We start from the raw sequence: 16,746 nt of genomic DNA, 5'->3' as shown, positions 1-16,746 counted from the left end.
CTCCCGCATATTGTGGTTATCAGGTAGTAGGCTTCATCAGGCCTCTCTGATGGTGAGCTCCCACATACTGTGGTTGCCAGGTAGTAGGCCTCACCAGGCCTCCCTGGAGATTTAGCTCCCACATACTGTGCGTTTCCACTAAAAAACGAGCTCCCACGGTTTGTGGTTGTCAGGTAGTAGGCCTCACCAGGCCTCCCTGGAGTCGAGTTCCATATTACTTTCAGTTTTCACTGAGATGGTTATCGGTTAACAGGTAGTAGGCTTCTCTAGGCCTCTCTGTAGGTGAACTCCCACATATTGTGGTTCTCAGATAGTAGGCTTCACAGGTCTCTCTGAAGGTGAGCTCCCACATACTGTGGTTGTCAGGTAACCTTTTGGTACACACGCTTAGCCTGTGTACTTTCTCAAAACCACATGGTGGTCAGTGTGCACGTTAACGCTCTGCTGAGGCAGAGGCTGAGGCTTGGGGAATGGTGTCTTCGCACCAAGGTGTTGAAGCAGAGTTAGAGAGGTTGGCCAGACCTGGGTGGATCGGTTTTGCAGCTTAAGAGAGTGTCGCACTATCCCCTCTGGCTTCCTCTAACTCATCCAGCTCCATTGGGGCTGGACGCCATGGTACAGGCGTGGCTGAGGCTTCATCTGTATGTTCCGTCCTCCAATTGCTCTGCTCCCGGGCCATTCCATTTACGAGCTATCAGCTATCAGAGTGCCACGAGAGCCCCTGTTTTGTGACAGGCAAGACTTGGTAATAAACAGTGGTAGGTTCTTAGCCGTATCCCGTTAAAGGAATCTTTCGTGATTCCAAGCCTTTAGCTCTACCCAGGGCCGAGGCCCTTCAGGTAAGTTGGGTATGTAGCTTAGGCCTTTGGCCATGAGGGATAATGTCATGGACAGCCGTTGAACCATCCCAGGGGTGACTCCCGGTGAAACGGTAGAGTTGGTACTTAGTGTTTGCCATGATTCTGGCCTGCACTCCCCTCAGCATGGCGGCGTGGGTATACTCTTCCCCATAGTATCCCTTCAGAGGACGCAGTTCGAAGTTCCCTTGACAGGGACCGTCTCAGGTTACAAATGTAACCATGGTTCCCTGAGAGGGAACGAGACACTGCGTCCTCTAGCTCCCTGCCATGCTTCAGACGCAAGCTTCACGAAGAAGATAAGTGACGGGTCCTAAGGGCGCGTATTTATAGTCACGGCGGTAGCGACCTCAGAGGCTTTCGCCAGCCAACACGTTGGCGTTTTTTCAAAATATGGTTCAGACACGGGTCACGACGAGGTGTTTCCCATAGTGTCCCTTCACAGGACGCAGTGTCTCGTTCCCTCTCAGGGAACCATGGTTACATTCGTAACCTGAGACGTTTTCTGTGAGAGTATGTATATTATCATGGTGAGTGGACAGTTTAACCGTTTTAGACCTGACATAGAACATATTTAAGTATTTTTATTTGCTGTGTAGTCATTCTTTTGAGTATTTTCATAAACAATATATAAATACAATCCTTAAAACCCCAGTTTGAAGGCATAGTATCCATAGTAACTAGATAAATAGCTCAAAAGTGCAATAAACACACACACACAAAAATATGTTTACATATTTTATTAAACATAGAAATATGATTAATGTCAACCTCAAATTATTATTTTTTTTGCATAAAACATTTTACAACTAGACAAAATTTATTTGAACTCTTTGCATATAATTAGTCTTTGAGATACACTCATTTTTATAAACAGTGCGCCTTGAAGTCAAAACAGTAACATTTTGCTTTTGAAAGCAATATTGATAGAACTGAATGAGACCATGACATATATTCTTGTGTAAAAAATTATTTGAATTAATAAAAAAATAAATAATAATTGTACATTATCAGACCTAAACATGCTTAACCACTACACACACACACATATATATATATATATATAATATATATATATATATATATATATATAATATATATATATATATATATATATATAAACACACACACACACACACACATACGGCACACCCCTACATATACACACAGATCAAGCGATAGCGAGAGTATTTGAGGAAATGCTTGACCGGCAATTCCCAAATGTTCAGTTTATGTTTTGGTCCATTACAAGGCTGGAATTTCTAGTCTTATTTGTAGGCTGTGGGAGTGGGAAGCAACATAGTCGACCACTTTAAACACTCCAACCTGGCCTGCTCTTATACCAGCAAACATTCGGACGTGTTTTGACCGTTGAAAAGACGTCCATCTGAGACGTCCCGTCATGGTTGAAAAATAGTTCCAAAATGAAAGTTGAACCGACGTCTTTGACGTCTTTTAGACGTGAACTGCACGTCTTTTCTGCACGCCCCTGGACGTCTAAATGTGTCGTCTTCTGGACGTCTAAATGCGCCGATTTCTGGACGTCGTTGTCTTCTGGATTTTTAAATGCGTTGCTGCATAGTTTAAGACAGTGTAAATATATATAAGCCTGCATATAAAAGAATCACACACCCACTGTATACCATCGCGCAAGACAATCAATTATGTCTTGAGGTTTAAAACATCTTGACAAAAGTTCAAGATCGGTCAAGTCAGACATGAACATCCATAAAACATCTTAATCACGTGTACATCACTAACAATAACACATTATTTGTGGACATATGCAAACAAAGAAGCATGTTCTGATTTAGCACATTTTATTGTTTTTGAGCAGTTTACCCAGCCGGCACATGACCGACCTTCAACGTTGAAATATGGTTGAAATAAGGTCAGTTGTGGTTTCAACGTTGAAACAACGTTGATTCAACGTTTAAAGCTGAATGGTTGAAAAACATCCAGCACATGACCAACTTTCAATGTTGAAATATGGTTGAAATAAGGTCAGTTGTGGTTTCAACGTTGAAACAACGTTGATTCAACGTTTAAAGCTGAATGTTTGAAAAACATCCAGCACATGACCAACTTTCAATGTTGAAATATGGTTGAAAAAAGGTCAGTTGCGGTTTCAACGTTGAAACAACGTTGATTCAACGTTTAAAGATGAACTGTTGAAAAACTTCCAGCACATGACCAACTTTCAACATTGAAATATGGTTGAAATAAGGTCAGTTGTTTTAATGAAACAACGTTAAAAATGTTTAATGCTAAATGGTAGAAAAAGGTTAACATGCTTTTAAATTATTTATATTAAATTATTTAAATTAATTATTTTAATAGCATTTTAAAATATTTTAGTCATGATACCTATTCTAAAATCTAAAGGTATATGTTAAATATTATCATCATTAACAACAATAAAACTATATACATTTCGCTGCTTTATCACACTGAAACAACTCCCATTGGTAGTTTTATTTTATTACTTCTATCATGATTGGTTAATCTGGCTGTCATTCAGGAAACTGGACAATGAATCGGTTCGCGCCTTTCTACATTTAAAAATATGACCGTTATTGTCGTCTTTCTGTGAGTGAGGCGGCTAACTGTGAGCTGCTGCTCGTTATAACTGACTGCTCTATCGGTCCCGAATTATTTCATATTTGCCTGTACATTTTTTATTTATTTTGAGCGAATTTGAGTCGTGACATGTCAATGGAGAACAAAAACTGTGAACACAAGAAGGGTCAGGTGTTCTGCGAGGTCCTGAAAACATCCTGTCAAAATGAGGTAAGAAAATCGCTAACGTTATCTTTATTATCTTTTGAAAATAGTAAAGTATTACCAGAGTTTACAAATGGGTAGTTTAAAGGACATGTAACCTGCAGATAAATAAATACCCGTGTGTCTATTTTTGCATTGCTTTATCACAGCTGATCAAGTTAGGTGCTCACCTAATGTGTTGCTGGTAAGAGAGATTTAGAGATGGTTTAGAGATTTTCCCATATTTTCCTGATATGTATCCCATGCATTAGGTGTGTTATATATGTTTGTATTCTTATAATAGTTTCAACGTGTTTTGTGAAACATATAAGTGCAAATGTCGGTATTTAAATAATATAATTTTAATGAAAATGAATAAATAAATAAAAGGATTGTTTAAGGCCATGGTTCTCAAAGTGTCAGGCCCCCTCTAGTTGTTATGCAGGTGAATCACTAAATTAAACTAATTAATGTTAATACATTTTAACTTAATCTTTGAGTAAGTTTTTTTTTTTTGCACATTTAAGTATGTTAGAGTTAAAGTACAGTAAAGTTTTGTGACTTTTGTTACATAATTACATTTAAAATTACATTTTAATTTAAACTTTTTTTTTATTTACCTGTGTATGTAAGCACAGTTGTAGTGTTAATGTTCAAACATGGTAAAGTGTCTGACAACAATAAATATTCTTATTAGAATAAAACTGCCTCATTTTTTAACTGTAGACCTGTAGCTGAATAGTTTGGTCTACTACGCCGCTGAAATGTAATGTTGGTCATTATGGTGCAACTTAATATTTAATAACAAATATTTTCTGAAGTGGTACTTGGTATAAAAAGTTTGAGAACCAGTGGTTTAAAGAAATGGTATAATATGAAATCCTGCTTTTAAAGAACTTTTCAGTAAAGTTTTCTTCTTTCCCCTTGTAGAGTCATCGAGGATCCAGCTTGTTCTTGAAACATTGGTAAGAAATTGTTAATCTGCTACATTGCACTGTCACTTCTGCTAGAGATGCTTTGAACTTTTGTGATAGGTTTTGATTGTACTTAGTTTATTAAAAATTTACTGAATTAGAGTTTATTTGTTTTACTACACTGTATTACTAGTGTTTTGATTAAAACAGTGTAACTGGGGGCTCTGAAAACACTGCTTGTGAATAATTTGTTAATATTGTAAATTTTCATCTGAATACATTAAATAAGTGTTTAATGAATAGTGTTGTCCGCTTTGTTTCCAACCTCACTGTTACTGAACTGTAAAGTGAAAATATTGTGTGATTTATTTTGCATTCAGTTTTCAGTTAAATATATTTCACAATATCAAAGTTATTGTGAAACATTGTGAACATACCTAAACTCACTGGTTAAATCTTATGTTCCCTCCAGAAGTTTGCACTCTGCAAGTGAACGACGCCTTGTGGTGCCATCCCAAAGAGGTTCAAAATCACTCTCACGGACCTTTTCCTGGACTGTGCCCAGCTGGTGGAATCACCTCCCAATCTCAATCCAAACTGAGTCTTTACTCATTTTCAAGAAACATTTTAAGACTCATCTTTTTCACCGGAACTTAACCAACTAATGCTAGCACTTTTCCTTCTTTTCTTGTCTTTCATATAAAAAAAAAAAAAAAAACCTGGCTATGCGTTCTGTACTAGACTAACTGAGACTTGTCATGGCACTTGTATACTGTTGTTGTTCACTTGTACACCTGACTGCTTCTGTTGTTCTTATTTGTAAGTCGCTTTGGATAAAATCGTCTGTTAAATGATTAAATGTAAATGTTTATACAGGACGGTACAGAAAGTGCACAAGTGGGAGAGAGTGGAGGGGACGGCGTCAGAATGGACCTAGCGCTGGGACACTTTCAAGGATCACCCGAAGCACAACCACACTGTATACACTAAGGCTGCTGGTTCTAACATTTTAGAGTGCCCTGCGGTAGAAATCTCATTCTGCATTCCCCACGGTAAAGAAGACACAGTCCGGGGGGGTTCCCATTAGAAATCAACTGGCTGAAGGTTCCCTGCTCGTACTGTGCAACACATTTTCACGGCACAGATGTGCACAACTTGAAATGAGACACATTACTAAAACATGTTTTTGACAGAAACTGTAGTTTTCCACCAAAATAAAAGATCCACTGGTTTCAGTCCTAAAGGTACAAGGGTTTGTCTTGTAAGTGTTGAAAAAAATATGCATTTTTGTGCCAAATTATTTTACAAAAACCTTTAAATATTATTGTATTTGGATTGTTCTACTACATGTTTTTAGCATTACCTCCATGCATACTCTGCATAATAAAGTGTGGGATTATTTTCACCTGTTTTATACAGTATGTTTCCAAAATTGAACTGCTGTTTGACAATTTTGAGCATGTGGTAGTTTATTGAAGTTGTTTGTAAAGCCATTGCTGCCAGTCATTAGATTTTTAGCCTTGCAAGTACATTGTTGATCTAAATGCCAACTAGGATCTAGGTGTATTTATACCCGGTGCAAGGTACGACGGGGAAACAACGTCGTGTTATCAACGCTGATTAACTTTTCAAAATCAACACCTCATTCAGCTTTCATCCCCGGTCTGCAGCACGACCCTAATTCACCCATAATGCAGGTGAGACGGTGAAACAGCGTCGCGATTTCAACGGTGAATCCACGTCGTGGTTTCAACGTTGATCCAATTTGCAAAATCGAAAGGTTATTCAACGTTGATTCAACGTCGGGATTTCAACAGTGAATCAGCGTTGTGATTTCAACCGTACATCAACGTCACGATTTCAACGGTGAATCAACGTCGTGATTTCAACGTTGATCCAATTTGCAAAATCGAAAGGTTTTTCAACGTTGATTCAACCATGGTACCTGACGTTGTTTCAACGTTGAATCAACGTTGAAATGCTGGCTGGGTAGCATCTGTTAACCAAACTAAAATACTAATTACAAAATACTGAATTATATAAAGGGAAAATTCTTTCATTTACTCACCCTCATGTTTCAAACCTGTATACCTTTCTGTGTTCTGACGATATTGTTTTCATGTTTGCTTTACTGGGACAATGACAAATAATAATCTTCAAGATGATAATCTATTTAAAAATGTGTTTTTCAATGTTATCTTTGTATCCATTTTGGATTTCTGAAATAAGTTTACAGGCCTACCATTTTTTTCTTCAGAAATATGATTTAATGAGGGGCATCACTGAATAAAAAGTGCTGAAATACTCAATCTTAAAGTCCATTATTATTGTTAAAAATTTATATTTGCACAGTGTTTGTTTATTAATGTTTTTAATATATAATATTATAAATCAATATTAATTGCATTTATTTTAAAATACTTTAATCATATAATATTAAGAATATTATTAATATTTGAACATGTGGCATAAACACCTTGCAGGAGCCATTGTTGTCATGTGACAAGAAAATCATAAAACATAAGACCCTCATCTTAAAATATGTTTGAAATCATTTCTATTTATGAAATCAAAGTGGTGTAAATGATTTTAAACTGTATAGAACCGACATGAATTAAAATATTACATTTCTGAGAATGTTTTCTACTAGAATGTTAAAAGATGGTTTCTTTTTATCAATTCTTTATTAATCTTGTCATTGACTTACACAGTTGTCTTATAAACACAAATATATTTGGAAGAAATATTGAAATATTGTAACCAAGCAGATCTCACAATCCATTAACTGCCACTGTAGGAAAAATTATTATGATCGTAACATGAGGGTGATAAAATTATGACTATTTTCATTTTTGGATTAACTATCCCTTAAAAACAAACTACAGTTGTTTGGCTCATTTCTTGTAACCTCCACCCCCATCTCTTCCCGGAGCAAGCTTCAGGTGTTCTGTCATTGCTACATCCCATTCAGAGTCTCCACCTCTTCACAGCATCTGAGGGAAGAGAATACATTTCTTTTTAAAATAAATAAAATAAAACATTTGAGATAAATGACATGCACTTATTTTCAAAATATCTTTATGGTCTACAGCTAAAAAAGAAAAAAAGAAAAAAACCCTTCGACCAAGATGAATGAATCATGAATGAAACATTAGAAAAAAAGGTAATCAACAAGCATTAGATTGTATTTTTATTGTACAAAAGGTGTAATGCTTTAATGTGATGCCCTTGAGAAACACTCACAGTGTAACTGTGAGAAAGTGAACAGGACATTTCTGATAAGACAGGAGAGTTGGGATGTCCCCTGAATAATTAATTAAAGCGTACCAATAAAAATTACATCAATATAAGTAACTTTTAGCCTTCTAACGTTAGCTAATTTTAGCCATACTCAGTGAATTTCAGTTGACAATGTAGGCATCATTTCTCTCGGTTCCTTTTTGTCAAACAAGTAAAACCCAAGCACGTTAATCAAATAATACAAAATTTTATATAATTTATATCGATACATCTCAGTCCTCTTCGAGTCCTCTCCTCCTCGTGGTTGCCTGCTCAATATACCGGAACTTCCGGAAGGGAACTTCCGGAAAGCGAGATCTCGCGAGATAATCTATACTATCGCGGGATTTTGTAATCACACGAAATATATTAGTATATTTTGTGTCTACATCTTGGCAGCACCGTTTTGGAAATTACATTCAACTCAGAATGAAATTGTGACCGGGTATATATCTGTTTTACATGTATATGAATAGATTCAATAAAAATAATAACAACAAATACATAAAACAGGTTGAAATAATGACTAAATTGCATTGCTTTGCAATCACTTAACTACACTGGGCTCTTTGTGATTATATATTTTTTAAACAAGATAAAGTGAATATATTTACTTTATATATTTTTTTTTTCCTGCTAGACTTGCTTGGACATCTTTTCACAAACCATGACTAGACGTGTAAAAGACGTCAGTGGACGTCTATTCACAACCTCTTTAAAACCTCTTAAAAACTACTTGGTGCACTTTAATTAAATATTGCAGTATTAATCAAGGTGTAAGCACAGCTTTTGCATATTCCACAAGGATTTCACAGAGGGTCATGATGGACGTGTAACGCACGTGTAAATGACGTCACTAGGTGACGTCCTCTCACAACCGATTCACAACGCGGGTAAATATTGAACTACACGTATCTAAAAGTCAAAGAAACAATTATACATGAAACCCCATATAACTATAAACGTGTACAAACATATCTGAATGCATTTTTAGGAAATGTTCTGTGTTACATATTTCTACCGATTTATGCCGTCCTACCGCGACTATTTTTGGCCGGCCACACGACGTCGCCGTCGGACCAATGTTTGCTGGGTAGTTACAGGATATTCAGACACAGCTCGGTTAACAAATAAAAACACTTCAGCAAGAAATGCAGACTCGTTGGAACAGCACATTCTGTATGGTGCAGTGTCTGATAGAGCAATTTTTTTTTAAGAATTTAAAGTTAAGAGAGTCAATAGATTATCTAAATCCTGGATGTTTTTATTTGGCTTTGGAATTAAAACGATTAAGCCTTGCTTCATTTATGGGTCAATTTCCCTCTATCAATGCATTCCTTTACAGCCTCATAGAGTAAATCCTTAATGTAATCCCAATAAACCCTATAAATTCAAAAGGTAGCCCATCAGGACCAAGTGACTTGACTTATTTGATGGGGATTTTACTACCACATCATCCAACTCTTTCCTTGTAAGTGGCAAATCACAAACAGATTTACTAAGATCCGAAATTTGGGTTATATAAGGTGTCACCTTATCAAAAAAAGAGTTAGAAGCAAAATTATCAAATGCAGAAGAGTATAATTTCGGATAAAATTTGTAAACAAACTGAGATATCTGTTCTTTACATGAGGAAAGAGAACCATCAATAAGAAAATAATCAATTGTTCCCTTCCATCCATGTTGTTTTTCTAGATTAAAAAATAAGCATTTATTTTTCGGCAAATTCAAGCCATTTAGCTCTGGATCTTACAAAAGCTCCCTTTGCCTTTTCAAGATACAGGCAATTCATCTCCTCCTGTAAAGAAATAAGAAAAAAGAATAAAGCATATTTTGATTTTCTTCTGATATCGGTCTAGTTACAAGATCTGAAATATTTTTGAATATAGCTGCATATTTGTTTTTCTTTTTTTTCAGGGGAAAGTTTTTTACCAAAATAAATTGAGATTTTTCTACACTCAAATTTGAGAAGTTCCCATTTAGACATAAAGGAAATATCTGTCCTTGAATGTATTTTTCCAATCACTGTAACTGCTTTATGCCTGTGCAGTAAGATTTATTTATGAGGACCTAACAATTTAATTTCCAAAAGCCAGAATTATAGAGGCAGAGAGGAATTTATACTGTTTATCAAGAACAAGCAAAGAAATCTTTGACATAAGAGTAGCATTCATACCAGAATTATTAAAACCATATAGATGAGGTAAAATAAAACACGAATCACTGTATTGAATTACCAGCAGTATCCATCTACCTTCTGATGAAGATAAGAAATCAATAACTGAACCACTGAAATTTCTACCAAACAAAACCAGCTGCACGGCGAGATCCATGGTCAAATAAAATCTTATTACCTCATTGATTTTGCCAAAATTTCTCATCCTCCTCACATGAGTGAGTTCTTTGCAAGAAATAGACATCCCGATTAAAAGATTTACAAAAAAAAAAAAAAAACATTTTCTCTTAAGTATGTCTCTTATCCCCCGAACATTAAGAGAAAAACAAGAAATATTAAATAAAGTAATTATGCTAAACAACCAAACTTAAAGCTGAAATTGGAGAAAAGTAAAGAGTTAGAGGAAAAGGAGGTTACTCATAATACAAAACCGTTTATGGTTTGAAGAAAACACTACTGATTCATCCAAACAGAGCAGCAAATAATGGCTGTAATCAGCCTGTTGTTTACATTATTGACCACTATAATTATCCTAATCTAGTTACAAACAATTTACCTCAATATCTTTTTCCCCTCTATGTAAGCAAAAGCACTTCCTAAAACCAGCCCCTTTTCCTTCTTCTCTTGCCTGTTTCACTAGTAGCCACAATTTGTTGCGTTCCTCCTTCATGTTCAAAGACAAGTCCTCAAAAATCCTGTAGTTATCTCATCGTATGAAGTTGGAAAACTTGGCATCTTTCCAAATTTTTTCTGGGATGGTGGGTGAGGTAAACTGGACGATAATACGATGAGAATGATGCGCAACTGTTTTCTTCTATGTACAATGTCCACAGAGCTAGCAAGAGACGAGGCAGATTCTGGTGAAACATTTCCAAAGATATCCAGGATGATCTTCTTCACATTCTCATTGTTAGATTCAGTAACACATGCAACAAGCAATATTCATCCAGTTCCAGGCAAGATTGACGAAGGACTTCTCATGAGGCTACAGTGTTCTCCAGAGAGGCAAATCTTTTCGTAACGTCTTCGACTTCCTAGCCAAAGAATTCCATGGATGAGGAGAGGGTGCGAATAGAAGCAGTGTTCTATTGAACGGAGTTTTCCACAGATTGAAGCCTCGCCAAAGACTCCTTTTGGAGCTTGCCTATTTTTCAACTGCCGTCAAGATAACAGAGTTATATCATCCTCATTTACTACACGCAACTTCTTGGCCAATGGTCGTTTGTCAGAAGTTTCAGGTAGGCAATTGGTATATCAAAAGTAGACACTGAATCGAGAGGTTTCGCATAGGTGTGCATGTCCATCTCTTCTGTCTGTGAATAATGCGCCATAGTTTTACACTGACTTGTCGAGGGGGAATTCGAGAGATTTCTGTTTGGATTTTTGGCAGAACGTTTGCCCATAATGCAACCAATGAAACAAAAAATATATATAATTCATTAAGCCATTATACTATAGTAAAATAGATCATGATAATGTAACGTTCATTTTTTTCAATGATGATACATTGTTGTAATGAACAGCTAGCTTCTGCTAGTCATTTTTATTTTATTCCTCTTAAAACATCCTGTGACCGTGATTCCCTAAAAGTCCCAGTTCCTCTCTTTAAGTACACAGTAAGTTATCCTCCAGCACCACTTTGTGTCTACCTGGATATATTACATGTTACTGAATATCATTACAATATAGTAAAGTAAAACTGAGTTATACTCAAATAATTCACGAGCAACGTACACGAACGTGTCACCCGCCAATCTTGGCGATCTTGGCCCACACTTTAACCAGCAGGTGTCGGTAATGCACCTGAAAGTTGCATGCCAACCGCCATAAAAACCAAGAAGAAGAAGAGAAGGAAGAAGAAGAAACATGTATTATATTAAATATTATATATATTGTATTTTGCTGTATATCGGGACATTTGTAACGCAAAATAAAAATTTTAAATAAAAATAAAAATGCATTAAAATTTGACCCAATAGCTATACAACAAAATACAATAAATAATTGTATGACCGGACCCCTGTTACTGTTGCACACGGAAGTAGGAGAACGCGGTGCAGTGCGCTAAATTAAACTTTATATTTTGTCTACTTTTCTCATTTTGAATAGCCGTTTCCCAAACGACGGATAGCAGACCTATAATACGAGAGTCATGTTTGTAAGGTAACGGCTCTATCAATGGTACACTTTTGTGTGTAAATTAAAATTATAATTGGCGAATATTTGTATCTTATATTTTTATCGGTGAATGATAAAACATTAAGCCAATTTAGATAACGTAAATTAGAAATGGGAAAACAAGTAATGTTTACATTTGTTACAATACACAGTGCATCCTTTTCACTGACTGCTTGACTCGTTTCCACGGTTATTATCATCGTACGTCTAGAGAAGTTTTGACTTGCATTAATATCGGTGTTGTGTTTTATAACCACCTTGTCATTAAAATTGCAGAAGACTAGTTAAGGCTTCTGCGTGTGGATGTTTCTTATACAACGAGGGAGTGCTAACCAATTTGACAGCTTTCTGTTTTCTCACCAGTGTAATCATCTCTTGAGATATTCTAGATAGTCATGGAATTTTTGTATGTATTTATTGTATTTTGTTATAGCTATTGGAGCAAATTATAACGCTATATATATATATATATATATATATATATATATATATATATATATATATAAGTTATATAGTTTAGCATAATACGATGACTTCCGCTTCTGAGATAAACGGAAATGTGAAAGGTGCAATACAAGATTATACAAATATGTTTTTTTTTTAAAAGCAGTGTTGGACTCGTTACTGTAATTTTTTGCTCGTTACCAGTACTCCTTTTAAAAGTAATATTATTACTTTACAGTTGCCAGAGAGTAATATGTAATTATTTACACTACTAGTTAGCCTACATTGCTTTTCCTCCATGGCCCACAGAAGTATCAAATTGTTCTAAAATGTTACTAACAATATATTTGTGCCTCATCATTTTACCCAAATCCACACTGAATTGCAGTTTTTCTCACAAACACTAATGGTGAATGATAGTGAATTAAAAAAAAAAAATACAAAAAAAAAAGTATTTATTGTCATGTGTAGCTTGAAGCTAATTGTAGCTATAGTTTCTCTTTTACCCAAATATGATTATATTTTCATGAACTATTTTATGAAAAGAAATCACATATATTGATAAGATTTTTAATTATAGTAAAATAATGTATATGGGGATCAGAGGGATGGGCAAGCCTTGTAATACCAGAGTAAAGTAATGCTACAACTTTCACATCTGCGTCCAGATCAGGTTTTCTCCTGACAAAATCAGTGTAATTGCAGTATTTCCATCCCCTGAATGTGAGCTTTTCCGTATTCTAAGCTTGTCTGCTGCACTGGAGACATCGTGAAAATTATCAAAATAAATCTAGGAGTTATTGGACTTTCAGATTTCAGATCAGTAGAGATTGAGGTATCAAAAGTAACTAACTAACTGTTTTATGGATAGTAACTGTAATATTATTATTGAAATCTTATTAGTAATTAGTTACACTACTAAGTTACTGCAAAAAGTAATATTATTACAATAACTAGTTACTGACCAACACTGCTTAATACTAGTTCAGTGAGCGAGTGAGTGGGGGGCTATATCCAATTAGAACGTAACTTGTGAGAGACTGCAGTTCTGTGGGGTACAAACAACTTGTAAACTACAAACAAGAAAATATATGAGTTGGTTGATATTACAAAATAAATTAGAATAGCAAAATAGCAGAAGTGGTAAAACGACTAATGCATGGTCTTATGAGAAGTCACGAGGCCAACTGGAAACATGATGTCATCTTAGTGTGTGTATATATATATAGAATTTTGAGGTTTATATGTTTTTTTTTTTTTTAAATATAGTTTTTCTGAATGTCTCAATTTCATCATGCAATTTTTAGAAAAATGGGACCCTCTTTATATTAAGTGTCCTTAACTACTATGTACTTACATTTTAATTAATAGTTTAGGACAATGTACTTATTGTGTACATACATGTTTTTACATTGTACTTATATATTTAAAAAAAAACTACATGTAATTACATCTGTATTTAATTTCTGTAATTACATTTATAATTACACTGTGTTGACCCATACTTTACACCTTAACCCACCCTTAAACTTACCCATACCTCCAACCCTCTCCCTAACCTTACCCCTATCCCACCTCAATAGCAGCAAAAGTGTTTTACAATATGAACACAATAAGTACATTGTACTTATTTTTTATGTAAGTACATAGTAGTTAAGGCCACCTAATATAAAGTGGGACCGAAAAATGTGTTAAAACAGCCTATTGCACCTGTAATACAATATGCATGGAATAGCATTAAATCATGTTTTTTTTTTTTTTTCTCAAAGAAAAAAGCATCTGATATAATAAGGGGACTATTGTCTTAAAATGAGACTTGTCTAAATATATAGATCAGTGGGCCTTTCTCTGAAATCATACTCTCTTCTGTGCATATGTTTTTTTTTTTCAGTTTTCAAGGGAATAAATTAATTTTTTATTTTTTTGTTTGTGCAGATGCTGGGTCATTCACGTATTATTTCTTAATCTGATAGATAAAGGTTAGTATTCACAGACCTCAGTAAATTCATGTAACTTTCTGCTTTGTTTAGTCTGTTTTGTTGTTGTCTGCTTTTTAAAGTTGTCACTCTTGTCTCCAGGGTCTCCAGAGTGTCTGGAAGTCACTGGTTTTGTTGGAGATTCTGTCCTCATGCCGTGTTCATACCAGGATAGAAAACTAGAGCCAGAGGAAATCAATGTGTTTTGGAGATACAATGCAAGCAAAAATGTTTATGATATCGAAAAAGGAAAACCCTCAACAATCGAACAGGATCCAATGTTCAAGGGTCGAATAACAAGTTTTCTTCAAGAGCACAAGAATGGGAACTTTTCTCTTATACTCTCAAATCTGACGGTCACAGACGCAGGGGAGTTCTTATGTGATATCCCAGATGTGATAAAGGAATCCAAACTAATGCTGCATGTCAAAGGTATGTAGAAAGAGTCATTACTGACATACACAGTTTGAGTTGGTTGGATGTGATCTGAAATACTGGGTTTTCATCTTTAACACCTCATTATTTTTTTACATAATTACACCCGGCATACATTGCAGGTGTTATATACAATAATTAGCAATAATGTGTTTAGTTTCAACAGTAATATTTTTCAAATATTACTTATCTTTTTGTCTAACAGCACATCCAACAACAATGTCTACTGCAACGTCTGATACAAGAAGCTCTTCCATGAAAACCCAACCAGAGGGGATTGCAACTTTCCTGACTGTTGTTTTGGAATTTCTTATTTTGCATTATATCTGCTTACTTTATTAGAATGTATTGCTTAATTGTGTTACAAATTATGCCTTTCTTCAATGTTTAGTAACAATTGTTTGTACCCTTGAACCAAATGTATTATATTCTGACTGCTGAACAGAATTGTGGCCAAATTAATTAGCATAATTATAACGGACAGATGTTTGATATTAATTTTATTTTTAAGTTTGGTCTTACGGATGTTTCCAAAAAGCATTGTTAACCAATCACATGAGTTCTCTCATTACCAACAATTCAGTGTTTCCCTAAACAATATACTGTAGTTTTAAAGAACATTGGAAACAGCATCACAAAGTTGTGTGGCAGAAACTATTACAGTCGATAGTAATAATACTCTTGAGCATAAACAACATGCTCTTCTATTTCTTTCATTCCACATTTTTAGTTTGTAACTAGACTAGAATGAAAGTGCCCTGATTGAAGAGTGTGAATGTGCTCAAGAGCCCAGGAGTATGAAATAAGAAACACTTGGTTCACAGTAATAATCTGACATTAATTTGGTCTTGATTAAGAAGAAACTATTGCATCGGTGTGACACACTGCACCACAGATAACATCCCCAACCAGAAAGCACGTTTTCTTTTTATGCAGCTTTTGAAGTTTTATGATGTTTCTAGATCATCAGAATGACTATAATTTTAATGCATGAACATGATGTAATTTAAGCAAGATGATGAATTAAGCTGTCCTTACCACGAAACTCAAGATGTTATTCAAATTGTATATTGTCCAATTGAACTGTGCTAAAACTATTTTTTTTTCTACATTGGTCTCTGGAATGTTGTTCTTGTTACAACCTGTTAAAACTGAAAATGAAAATTGACCATTGTAAAAATATGCATGCACATATACTAAGGTTAAATAGTGCCCGCTTAGAGGCGGAGTAATCGAGATGTGAAGTGTTTGGTTATGGTTGTAGTCAGTTGTCAGCGCAGCTGCTGTTATTAAAAACGCAAACGATTTACCTGGTGTCATCCTTCCACTCACCACGACGCAAGTTATAAAAGGTTATTAAAAGAAACCACTACATGGTGTCAGAAGCTGGTCCAGTGCGCCGATTTTTATTTATTTTGCCGAAGTTAGACACAGACTTTTGCTAAGGGCTAAGCTAGCGTGAGCGAGCAGGCAGCTACGCTCGAGAGCGGAGAAGAGATGGAACAGTTCAAACTACCGTCCCCGCTGGTGCTAACAGGCAATATAAGCGAAAACTGGAGAAGATGGGAACAACGCTTTCAGATATACATGACTGCAAGTGGTGCTGATGGAAAGGAAGCTAAAGTACAGGTAGCTATCTTACTGCATGCACTCGGAGAAGACGCTCTTGAGGTATACAACACACTAGACGTTGTACAAGTGGATGAAGCAGAGCTAACAGTGGA

General features: G+C 35.4%; 1 protein-coding gene across 1 annotated transcript; it reads left to right on the top strand.

The window, feature by feature from the left end:
* Positions 1-11,928: 11,928 nt before the first annotated feature.
* Positions 11,929-16,199, top strand: LOC113065105 (V-set domain-containing T-cell activation inhibitor 1-like). Its single transcript, XM_026236288.1, has 4 exons — positions 11,929-12,152; positions 14,547-14,590; positions 14,690-15,019; positions 15,228-16,199. Exons 1-4 carry the CDS (start codon positions 12,142-12,144, stop codon positions 15,362-15,364), a joined length of 522 nt encoding a protein of 173 aa, XP_026092073.1. The 5' UTR covers positions 11,929-12,141; the 3' UTR covers positions 15,365-16,199.
* Positions 16,200-16,746: the final 547 nt, after the last annotated feature.

Source organism: Carassius auratus, chromosome 47, assembly GCF_003368295.1.
Source record: "Carassius auratus strain Wakin chromosome 47, ASM336829v1, whole genome shotgun sequence".
NCBI lineage: Eukaryota > Metazoa > Chordata > Actinopteri > Cypriniformes > Cyprinidae > Carassius > Carassius auratus.
The sequence above is the reverse complement of the archived record's forward strand: the minus strand, read 5'-3'. Positions and strand labels throughout refer to the sequence as shown.

Bases quoted from the DNA above. Each gene is read 5' to 3' on its own strand.
- LOC113065105 (XM_026236288.1), top strand. The intron at 14,591-14,689 runs GTTAGTATTCAC...TCTTGTCTCCAG, and splicing joins TCTTAATCTGATAGATAAAG to GGTCTCCAGAGTGTCTGGAA. The intron at 15,020-15,227 runs GTATGTAGAAAG...TTTGTCTAACAG, and splicing joins ACTAATGCTGCATGTCAAAG to CACATCCAACAACAATGTCT.